Raw genomic sequence first — 12,583 nt, forward strand, 5'->3', positions numbered from 1 at the left:
AGGACTGCAATAACAAAATACCACAGACTGAGTGGCTAAAGCAACAGAAATTTCTTACAATTCTGGAGACTAGTCTGAGATCAAGGTGTCAGTAGGTTTGGTTTCTTCTGAGGCCTCTTTCCTTGGCTTGCAAATGACTGCCTTCTTGCTGGTCCTCACATGGTCATTCCTCACTAGACCTCACTAGGTCATTCCTAGTGTGTGCCTCCTTGGTCTCTCTTTTGTGTCCAAATTTCCTCTTATAAGGACATCAGTCAGACTGGATTATGGCCCACCCTACCCTAAAAGCCTGGGTTTTAACTTACCTCTTTAAAGATCTTATCTCCAAATACAATCAATTCTGAGATTCTGGGGGTTAGAACTTCAACATATGAAGGGGGCATACCATTCAGCCCATAACAACCATCTATTCTAATGGTCTCATTTCAAAACACTGTGACCAAGTGTACACTTTTGGGGAGGAATTATCTTAGGATAGATATTTTTACATACTTTAAAATAGGATATATATACTGCAGTTTGTTGAATTACATGAATAATATTTTCCTATAGGTAAAATACCTTACACTTAGAAAGGTAGTTAACAAAATATACATTTTGTTTAATTTGTCTTCACAAATAGTATTTATTAAGTAGTTTATTATGTGATTTCTGTGAAAATGTAATATAGAAGATTTTCTTTAAAACAAATTTATAAAAATCTAAAATATCATTAGTATACAATCCTAAACTGAAAAGTTTAAAACAGACTAGTCTCATTTTACATGGGAAAAAGATATAAAAGAGTAATGTTGCTGCTTGACCCTGATTGATTACTAATAATACTTTTCCCAGAAGATGATGGTGTATGAGATACAGGACTCAGAGGGCAAAACTCACAAAATAAGAAAAACAGAATGTCTTAGAATTCTACTTAATGATGCTTATGTTTGGTTGGCTAGCTGTTTTAATTACAATTTCAAGTCTTACAGATACAGAAATTCTATTTTTTCTAGAACAAACATGCATATCCTTATAATATAATAGGGATGAAAACAAACATTCAATTTTAACTATTGAACCCTTTTACTTTTTGAGCTTAGCGGTCAACATTTTTTTTCTCTTCACAGCCTGGCATTCATCTGATTCATTAGTTTCTCCAATTTGATTGCTAGGGCCATGTTTCCTTTAATCTTCAATCTTCCTGAGATGAATGCTATTGTTGGTTTTAGTTTCCCTAAAAAGAGAAAATGAGAGAGGAAAAATCAGCCATTAGTGCCCTTAGGGACGTACCGCTTCAAGAACATGCTTATAAAAAGAATCTCTGAGTTCTATAAACCTCTGAAACACAGAAATTTCTTTTATAGCATCTTTTTATCAGTATCTTGGGAATCCCAATTCCTAGATTTAGATGTTAACTATATCTTGTAGTATGAGAGATAATATAAAAGCAACAATCAACAAAAAGATTACACCAAAAAGCAGAAGATGCAACATGCACAGTACACTAAAGAATAGATGGCCCTCAAATGAATTGTAGTAAACAAATACTATCTATTTTAGTTATTTTCCAATCTATTATAGTTCATTAAACTCTTAACATTTCAAGTTGAGTCAAAAAGTCAAATGGTATAAATGCATATAATTTTCTTAAGAAATGACATTAAAAGTATAGTGTATGGACACAGAAGTACGTCTTAGCAGTATTTTAACCACAGAAATGCCAGAATGTAAAATGGGGCATTAAAACAGAATTGTAGCTAATAACAACATATAATAAATAGGAGCTCCATGAAGGGAGGGAACTTTGTTTTTATTTGCTACTCTCATTTCCCAATCTTTTCACTGTTAGGCTTCCGCTAAAAAACTGGCTCCTTGCTCTCTCACTCTGCAGTGAAACCCACCAGTCCACAGCCCCACTCATGCATACACAGCTTCCAATCAGCTTTACATAGCCTTGCTTGTTAAAGATGAATGGGCAGCAAATGGAGACCAGGAAAAAAAAAAAAAATCACCCCAAAACCAAAAACAAATCAAAGCAATTTGGGAGAAACAGAGACTGCAGGCATAGAAGAAACAGAAATGAAACAAATGAACAAATTAAAAGTTCTGTAATTCATGTCCTCATTGATAAGACAAGCTGTGACAATGTATCAACAACAGGATGCTAAGAAAAGGGGTGAGGAGGAGAAGCACAGGAAACGGGTATTGAAGAGAGAGGAAGTGGGAGAAGCAGGTGAAGGTGAATGGAATGGGGTAGAGTGAGGAGGAAGAAGGGGGCAGTAAGAGAAGAAAAAATAAGCTGAGAAAACATGAGTGAACTCTTGGAAATTAAGATTTTGATATATCCACAATATTAGAATGTAATAGAAAGGAGACACTTGCAATCTTCTGGTCACAGCAGTCTCTCTATTGCAAAATTCCCCCTCCCGCTATTACAAAAGGCTCTCTCTATGAACCAGCACCCCCCCCCGCCACAATAATCTTTTGAAATAAAATTTTCCTTACTATATATACATATTTTTTTTTAAAGGAAGAATAAGGCCCTAAATGTAAGGTGATTAAATCAGAGATTTAATGTTTTCTTCAGAAAGTGAGAACTGAGAAAACTGAGATAGCTATCAAAGAAATAATATAAGATACATTCCCAAAGAGCCCATCAAGTATCCAGGAAGATGAATGAAAAAAAGCCTTGTATCATTGTGAAATTTCAGAACACTACAGAGAAAGAGATCATTTTGATTCCAAAACTTTCAGAAAGGGGAGTGGTGGATACAAAAGATTAAGAATAGTATCAAATCCTCCATCGTAATCTTAGAAGGTGGAACAATGACTTCAATGACTTCATTTTCTGAGGGAAAATGAATTGCAACACAGAAATCTCTACCCAGACAAATAATCAATGTGTTGGGAGAATACAGGTAGTTTTAGATACTCACAAATATTGCCTCTTATGTATCCTTTATAATGAAGCTACTGGAGAATGGGTGCCACCAAAATGAGGATGTAAACCAAGAAAAAAGAAAGGGATACAGGAAACAGGAGATTCAATGCAGGAGAGAGTTACAGAAATTTCTAGGATCACAGCTGTGTAGCAGACTTAATGAGCTATCTGTTTAGAACCCATTTCTTTTTCTTTTCTTTTCTTTTCTTTTTTTTTTTGGCCGCACCACACACCTTGCAGGATCCCTGACCAGGGATTGAACCCGGGGCCCCAGCACTGGAAGCATGGAGTCCTAACCACTGGACCACCAGGGAATTCCCCATGAGCTATCTGTTTGGATTGTAATAAGAAGACAAAGAGCTCCAGAAAAAAAGTACACTGACAGGTAATCTGACACAGGGAGAATGAATTCTTAAAACTCAAAAAAAAAATTAAATTAAACAGATAAAAAAATCCAGTTACAATGGGAAAAGGACCTGAATAGACATTTCTTCAAGGAATATACACGTATGACCAATAAGCACATGAAAAAAATGTTGAACAGCATTTGTCGTTAGGGAAATGCAAATCAAAACGACAATGAGATATTACTTCATACTCACTAGGATTGCTATTGTAAAAAAACAAAAAACAAAAACAAGTGTTGGTGAGGGCAAGGATACAGATAAATAGAAACCCTCATATGTTGCTGGTAGGAATGTAAATGTTCAGGTGCTATGGAAAACATTTTCGCAGTTCTTCAAAGAGTTAAACGTAGAATTACCATATGACCCAGCAATAAAGAGAAATGAAAACATAAATCTACACAGAAACTTGGACACAAATGTTTATAGCAGCATTGTTTATAACAGCCAAACAAAATATCTTTCAACAGATAGTCATAAAAAGAAATGAAGTACTGACACATGCTACAACTTAGATGAACCTTGAAAACATTATGCTGAGTGACAAGAGCCACACACAAAAGGTCACATACTAAATGATTCCATTTACATAAACTATCCAGAATAGACAAATCCACAGAGAGAGAAAGCACATTAGCAGTTCCCATGGGAGGTGGGAAGCTGGAATGGGATGTTATTTAAATGGTATAGGGTGTTCTTCTGGGGTGATGAAAAAGTTTTGAAACTAAAGAGAAGTGGTGGTTGCATAGCATTGTGAATGCACTAAGTTAAATACCATTGAACTGTACACTTTACAAGGTTAATTGTATGTTATGTGAATTTCATCTCCATTTTTAAAGAAGAGAATTAAATACTGATACATGCTACATCAAGAATGAAACCTGAAAACAAGCGAAAAGAAGAAACACACTGCAAAGAAGCCAGTCACACAAAAAAATTCCATATATATGATTCTCTTCATATGAAAGTCCAGAATAGGGAAATCTACAGACACAGGAAGTAGATTAGTGGTTGCTTAGGGCTAGGGGCAGGAGATGGGGGATATGGGATTAACAGTTAATGGGTCCTGGGTTTCTCTTTTTGAGGTGATGCAAATGTTCTAAAATCAACTGTGGTGATGGTTGCGAACATCTGTGCATATGCTAAAAAACCAGTCAATTGTTTACTTTAAATGGATGAATTACATGGTATGTGAATTATATATCAATAAAAAATTTAAAAAGCTATTGACATAGAACAATAAGTCAAATTGGTAATTAAAAATTTTCCCACAAAAAAATCCCAGGCCCAAGTAGCTTCACTGGTTAATTCATAGGATATAAAATTTACACAAAAGTCAAATGTATTTATGTATACTAGCAACAAATAATTAAAAAATAAAATTAACACAATAATTTCATTTACAGTAGCATTAAAAAAGAATGAAATACTTAGGGGAAAAGAGCATGAACCATAAAAGAAAAAAATGACACATTAGACTATCAAAACTAAAAACTTTTGTAACTCAAAAGACACCACTAAGAAAATGAAAAGATAAGTCACAGACTGAGAGAAAATATTTTCAAGTCACATGCACCTGGAGTTTATAAAGAACTCTTACAACTTAATAATAAAAAGACAAGTCAATTTAAAAACAAGCAAAGGGCTTCCCTGGTGGCGCAGTGGTTAAGAATCCGCCTGACAATGCAGGGGACACGGATTCGAGCCCTGGTCTGGGAAGATCACACATGCCAAGGAGCAACTAAGCCCGTACACCACAACTACTGACCATGCGTGCCACAACTACCGTGTGCCAAGAGCCCGTGCTCCGCAACAAGAGAAGCCACTGCAATGAGAAGCCCGCGCACCGCAACAAAGAGTAGCCCCCGCTCGCCACAACTAGAGAAAGCCCGCGCACAGCAACAAAGACCCAACACAGCCAAAAAGATTAAATAAATAAATAAATTAATTAATTAATTAATTAAAAAAACGAGCAACACATTTGGATAGACAGTTCATCAAATATAAACAGCTATTAAGCACATGGAAAGATGCCCAACATTATTAATCATTAAGAAAATGAAAATTCAAAGCACGAGATACCACCACACACCCGCTAGAATGGCTATGATAACAAAGACACTGCCATTTGTGACATCATGCATAAACCTGCAGGATATTATGCTGCATGAAATAAGCAAGACACAAGAAGACCAAAACTGTATGGCCTCACTTATATGTGGAACCTAAAAAAGTCAAACCCACAGAGGCAGAGAGTAGAATGGTGTGATGTTGATCTCAGGGTAAAACTTTCAGTTATAAGGTGAATAAGTTCTAGGGATCTAATGTTCAGCACGGTGACTATAGTTAATAATACTGTACTGTATACTTGAAATTTGCTGAAATTTGCTGAGAGTAAATCTTAAGTGTTCTCATGACAACAAAAAGAAGGTAACCATGCAAGGTGATGGATGTGTTAATTAGCTTGAGTATAGTAATTTCCTAGTGTATACAAATACCAAGTCATCATGTTATATACCTTAAATATATACAGTTTTTATTTATCAATTATACCTCAATAACACTGTAAAAAAATAAAAGGCACTAGTAAGTGCTGGTGAGGATTTGGAGAAACCTGAACCTTTATACAATGCTGACAAGAATATAAAATTAGTGCAGCCACTTTAGCAAAGTTTGGTGGTTTATTAAAAAGTTACATATCAACTTACCACATGACCCAGCAATTAGACTCTTAGAAATCTACCCAACAGAAATGAAAATATATATCCACACAAATATGTGTATGAAAATATTCACAGCAGCATTATTCATAATACCCCAAAACTTGAAACAACCCAAATATCCACCAGCTGGTGAGTGGATAAATATGAGGTATATCCATACAACGGAATACTACTCAGCAATAAAAAGGAACTGAACTACTGATACATGCTACCACATGATGGATGAATCTCAAAAGCCTTATGCTAAGTAAAAGAAGCCAAATATGAAAGACTATATACTTTATAATCCCATTTATATGAAATGTCCAGAAACAGCAAATCTATAGAGACAGAAAGCAGGTTAGTGTCTGGCTGGCTGGGCAGTAAAAAGCGGGATTGACTGCAAAGGGACAGAGAATTTTGGAGGGAGTGATAGAAATGTTCTCAAACTGGATTATAAGTGATGGTTGTACAACCCTATACATTTACTAAAAATCATATATACTTATAATGGGTAGATTTTATGGTATGTAAATTATACCTTAACAAAACTGTTCTAAAAAATAACTTTAAAACTACTAGTTAGAACAATTTTATATGTATGTGTATGTGTGTATACTTCTCTTCCCAATATATTAATCAGGTAATCTTGTACAATATATTTTCTTTCTATTATAATGCTTTACTATACAGTGGCCTCTACTGGCCAAAAAGAGAGATTTTGATTAGTTGATCAGTAGTTGCTTTAATTTTTTAAATTTATAACATATCCACTCTATAGATTAGGTCACAGAAATGGCTATGGCTTCTTAAAAGAGAATGCTTAGGATATAAGGTCTAAATTGCGCCCACTCAAAGGAGAGTAGATGGGATAAAGAATAAGAATGAAAAGACCTAAGAAGCAGAAGCAAAGTTATTTGCTCCCAATCTGAACTGCTGCTATAAAATAAACCTTATAAGGCACTTTCCTGGCGGTCCAGTGGTTAAGACTCTGCGCTTCCACTGCAAGAAGTGTGGGTTCGATCCCTGGTCAAGGAACTAAGATCCCACGTGCCACTTGGCGTTGCCAAAATAAATAAATAAAATAAAATAAACCTTATAAGAATATATATATATATTTTAATCACTCATTTAGCTGACTGACCTCCCCTAGCCGATCCAGGAGCACATTCACAGAAAGATATAAATGGAAAGCCCCTTACAAGTTTATGCTACACAAATAAAACGTAAATTAAGGAGGTAACTTGATTCTTTCACCTTCGGAGGGCAAAATAGCATAATGATTTAGAAGTGTATGAGCTGGCGAGTTAGCTTGGATTCGAATTCTAACTCCAACATTGACTCACCCACCAAGTGACTCTGGGTTTATTATTTAATTAAGCAATACTTCAGTCTCCCTTTTTATAAAATAGAGAAAATCTTTTATCTCAAACCATTATTGGGAATATTGCTTAACTCAATAGTAATCATATACATATTAGCTAAAATTACTGTTATTTCTGTTTGGAAATTGACAATAATTTTTTTATTTTTAAAGGTCTTTAAGTTCAAAATATTGCATATTTATAAGGTTCAAATTTACCAAACATTTATTTAGCATCCAAAGCACTATGTTTAAGCCCTACAGAGAAAGAGATTTTGAAACACTAAACAAACACTAAAGAAACTATTAAAATGATTAAAGAGGGGCTTCCCTGGTGGCGCAGTGGTTAAGAATCCGCCTGCCAATGCAGGGGACACAGGTTTGTGCCCTGGTCCAGGAAGATCCTGTGTGCCACAGAGAAACTAAGCCCATGCGCCCCAACTGCTGAGCCTATGCTCTAGAGCCCGTGTCACAACTACTGAGCCTGTGCTCTAGAGCCCGCGAGCCACAACTACTGAAGCCCGCATGCCTAGAGCTCGTGCTCCGCAACAAGAGAAGCCACTGCAATGAGAAGACTGTGCACCGCAACAAAGAGTAGGCCCCGCTCGCCGCAACTAGAGAAAGCCTGCACGCAGCAACAAAGACCCAAGTCAGCCAAAAATCAATCAATCAATATATTTATTTTAAAAAAATGATTAAAGTGATAACTATTCATTATCATTAAAAGATGTTGTAATGTACTTTTAATGTACTTTTAAGTACACTAGTACTTTTAAGTACTAAGTACTTATAATGTACTAAGTACTAAGTGAAAAAGGTTACCAAACAGCAGCAATGCTATAATCTTGTTTTTATAAGCACACTTATATATTTATATACATTCATAAAAATATATATATGACTTTAAACCAAAAATCAACTGATGGTTCTCTTTCAGTAGTACAATAAAAAATAATTTTATTTATTTTCTTTTTTCCTAAGCATATTTTCTAATTTTTGTACCATGAATATTTAGCACTACTGTTTAAAAAAAGGGGGGGAAAGTTGAAGAAACCTCAGTCATTAGTAACATCACACACAAACTGGCTCAGATAGTATGTAGGCCATTAGCATCCTGGGTTAGAAATGGAAAGCGAGACTTACAGGGCACAGAATACACTATGATCTTCAATTTATGAAGATTAAAACAGAATAAAGAATAAATAACATAACTCATTAAATGAATCTTTAGGATCTTCAGATTAAAATGTTACAATACTTTTGTTTAAAGTGCTGCTTCTGGGACTTCCCTGGTGGTGCAGTGGTTAAGAATCCACCTGCCAATGCAGGGGACATGGGTTCGATCCCTGGTCTGGAAAGATCCCACATGCTGAGGAGCAACTAAGCTCGTGCGCCACAACTACTGAGCCTGCGCTCTAGAGCCCGCGAGCCACAACTACTGAGCCCACGTGCCACAACTACTGAAGCCCACGCACCTAGAGCCCGAGCTCCGCAACAAGAGAAGCCACTGAAATGAGAAGCCCACCCACCACAACAAAGAGTAGCCCCCTGCTCTCCGCAACTAGAGAAAGCCTGGACGCAGCAATGAAGACCCAATGCAGCCAAAAATAAATAAATTAAAAAAAAAATTTCAAAGCGCTGCTTCTAATAAGTACATGTGTTAATTAACTTACCATCTGGAGTAGTGTTTTAAGAGTAGAAAATAGAAAAAAATTACCCTTAAAATTTTTCTGGCACATTTAGAGATACATGGGCAAAGCAGAAAATTATGCAGATGCTCTTCTTAGTGATGGATTCCACAGAAAGCAGGGTTACTGGGCCACGGGAGATGGCTGCAGTTTCCTATTACAATAGTTGGCAAGACTGAAGCATGATCTTACTCTTGATAAACAAGCTGCAGCTAAGTTCAGCACCTCTGGTAACCAAGGTGTTTATTGGAAATGATATCTTAGTCCAACTAGTAGAAATGAAGCCTACCTAATAGAATTTTCCTTGAACAATCAGTAAACAAGTAAAGTTAAAACTCACCTGAAAACATTTTTACAAAATCATCAGTAGACATACTCATCACCACATCTGCCCGATCAGAGGGCTCTCCATATCCGACATTGCCACCCTTGCTTTTAAGATCAAGAAACCATGTTCCACCATCTTCACCTACACAGAAAAGAAAGATGTAGAAATCAATGTTAAAGAAGCCCTGTTTTTCTTAAAGTTAATAACTGTACAATTAGAATAATCATATATAATGCTGTTACCCAGGTTGAAATCCCCAGGCCTCTAACAAATTCAGCCAATATTTATTAAGTACTTATTATGGGCCAGGCACTCAGCTAGGCTCTGAAGACTCCTCAATAACATGGTTCTTACAAAACAGGAAGTGGAGGGTGATGTGGAGTCAGGAAAGCCCAGCTGAGATTTAAAAGTTAAGTAAAAAAAAAAAAAAAAAAAAAAAAAGTTAAGTAAGAATTTGCTAGATGGGGGACTTCCCTGGTGGTCCAGTGGCTAAGACTCCGTGCTCCCAATGCAGGGGGCCCAGGTTTGATCCCTTGTCAGGGAACTAGATCCCACGTGCCACAACTAGAGTTTACGTGCCACAACTAAGAGTTCGCGTGCCACAACTAAGAGTTCGCATGCCACAACTAAGAGTTCACAACTAAGGATCCCACATGCTGCAACTAAAGCTTCTGCATGTGGCAACGAAGATCCCACATGCCTCAACTAAGACCCAGTGCAGCCAAATAAATAAATAAATAAATAATATTTGCTTGATGAGGAACTGAAAAAAGGAACAGAAGGACTGGAATGTACAAAGAGAGTGGATGGTGGCCTCGGATGAGCTTGTTAGGCAGTCCAGATGCAGAGCACAGTAAGCCATGTAAAGGGTTCACTGATTTCATCCATACTCCATGGAAGGAGAATGACATTAGGTTTGTATTTTAAATAGATCAGCCTAACAGCAGTGGAGAGAAGATATTGAAGAGGGATAAAGAGGATACAGAGGACAATTTAGGAAGGTACTGGGGTTGTTCAGGAGCTTGAGGATGTATGCCTGGGTCAGGATTGCAGCAGTGGAAATGGAAAAAAGTCCGCATATTTGAGAGAGAACTTCAAAGCAATATCACAAAACTAGGTAACTGATTGAATGAAGAGGAAAGGGTAGGGAGGGTGCAGAAGAATGATCTGCTTTGCTAGTTTCTGGCTTGGGAAGCTGGGTAAATATTGCTGTGTTTTTTACTGAGAGGACTACTGAAGAAGAGCAGATTTAACAAGTAGTGCCAAAAGCAGGTATTGGGAATGGTGAGTTGTTACTGACATTTTCAGACTGAGGTACCTTTGTGACAGCCAAATGAAAATGTCAAATGAAGTCTGACCGGGCTAGGAAGATAGATACATAAGGAATCAGCCACTATGGTCACTAAAGCCATGTGACGGGTTGGGGTTTTCCTAGACAAAGTCTGTAGAGTATAAAGAGTGCTAAGACAGTGACCTGAAGAATATCAACATTTAAGGAAAGGATGGAGAAGCATCTAGCACAGGAGACTGACAAGACATGATTATAGACACAGAGACACAGAAAAAAGCAATGGAGCGTTTCCAGAAGGAAAGAGAGGTCAACAGCATCAAATGCTGCAGAGTGGCGACAAGGTAAGAATGACAAGTGCCCACTGGTGACACAGAAGCCACCGAGGACCTTGGTGAGAGCAAATTCAGTGGAATGCAGAAAAATGACACCAGAACAGAGTGAACTGTAGATGAAAATAAGTTTGGTTCTGAAAGGGAGAAGAAAGATGGGGGGTGGGGGGTGTGATCAGGAAGGTTGTTATTGCTGGGTTTTTTTTTAAAGATAGAATAGACTTTGGGAATGTTAAAAAAACCACTGGGAAGGAGGCTTTAGGATGAACAGGTGGAAGAGACAGCACACATTTCCTGAGGAGACCAGAGGAAATGGGATCTAGAACTTTGCTACTCAAAGTGTGATCCATGAACTGCAGTACTGTCATCACATCAGAAATGCAAACTTCAGACCCTACCTCAAACCTACTGAATCAGATTCTGCATTTTTAGCATGCCCAGCGGTGATCAGTATGGACATTAAAGCTTAGGATGCACGGATGTGGAGTTGAGCTCTGCCTGTTGGGAGAGGAGGAAGAGAGGTCAATGCCTACAACAGTTTGGTATCAGATGGCAGGAAGCTGAAGCAATTCCTGTCTGTAGGCTTCCCTTATCTCTGTGAAAGAGGAGGTCACTTTATCTGCTGAAACTGGCAGGGAAGTGGTGAAGGGAGAGATGGGAGATTTGAGGAACACTGAGAGGTTTAAAAAAGTCACTGTGGAAAATGAGGCAATAAGCTGACCACAGAAACACAGAATTCTGACATTGGAGAGGAGCAGTGATGAATTTTTACTGGTACAGATTCACTGGGTGGTGTGATTCCACCCCCCACCCCCTGCCATTTCTCCAGCAAGACTTAGCAACCTGGATGCAAGTGTGGAGCAGCCAGAGAGTTTGATCATCCAGGACTAGGATTTTGACAGCTGGTGACATAAGCACCAGGTCAGGAAGTTTAGGATACAGGTAAAAGAGTGATTGAAGCAATGGACCATGGGTTCTAAGAAAAGGAAGTAAAAACAGGAAGATGCAGATGGATTAAGATAAAATAGAGGTGACAAAGGATAAAAGAACTGATAATGTCAAAGTCTGCGTACAATGGGACTGTGGTAGCTAATTCTTAAAACTCCTGTTAACATGCATTAATACTAATGCATTTTTTTTTGAGAAGAAAAATACTGAGAGGTTTTAAAAGCTGACTGCATTCAGAGTGACCTGAATAATATCAAAGATAAAAAATGGCAAGGGAGTTCCCTGGCAGTCCAGTGCTTAGGACTCGGCACTTTCACTGCTGTGGGCCCCGGTTCAATCCCTTGTCAGGGAAGTAAGATACCATAGGCCCGTGGTGCAGCCAAAAAACAGGCAAGGTGCGCATGGTTGATAAATGACTGTATTATACTACCTGTCATGATCCATATACCCTTCTAAATAGGATTTTCTCTCAATTACATACACTAAGGAGTTATTTAACACTGGAAGTATCTGTAAGGAAATTTTATTTTACATATGTCCATATGCACTGATATTAACTTAAAAATACAAATCAGTAGAACAGAGAAGAACTACAAAAACAAGTAGA

At 37.5% G+C, this 12,583-nt stretch overlaps 1 protein-coding gene and 1 non-coding gene across 3 annotated transcripts in view; both read right to left on the minus strand.

Moving 5' to 3' along the window:
* Positions 1-1,046: 1,046 nt before the first annotated feature.
* HSDL2 (hydroxysteroid dehydrogenase like 2) overlaps positions 1,047-12,583 on the minus strand; it is a 74,673-nt gene continuing 63,136 nt past the window's right edge. For both annotated transcript variants that reach the window (XM_068552018.1, XM_068552016.1), the window contains exons 10-11: positions 9,421-9,549; positions 1,047-1,216 (exon numbers count right to left, since the gene is read on the minus strand). In XM_068552018.1, the coding sequence (XP_068408119.1) occupies positions 1,104-1,216; positions 9,421-9,549 (242 nt within the window). In that variant the 3' untranslated portion in view covers positions 1,047-1,103. The remainder of the gene's footprint in view (positions 1,217-9,420; positions 9,550-12,583) is intronic.
* On the minus strand, positions 3,165-3,237 carry TRNAW-CCA (transfer RNA tryptophan (anticodon CCA)). The gene has a single exon. It is a non-coding gene; the product is annotated as a tRNA-Trp (tRNA).

Source organism: Eschrichtius robustus, chromosome 10 (genome assembly GCF_028021215.1).
Source record: "Eschrichtius robustus isolate mEscRob2 chromosome 10, mEscRob2.pri, whole genome shotgun sequence".
Lineage (NCBI taxonomy): Eukaryota > Metazoa > Chordata > Mammalia > Artiodactyla > Eschrichtiidae > Eschrichtius > Eschrichtius robustus.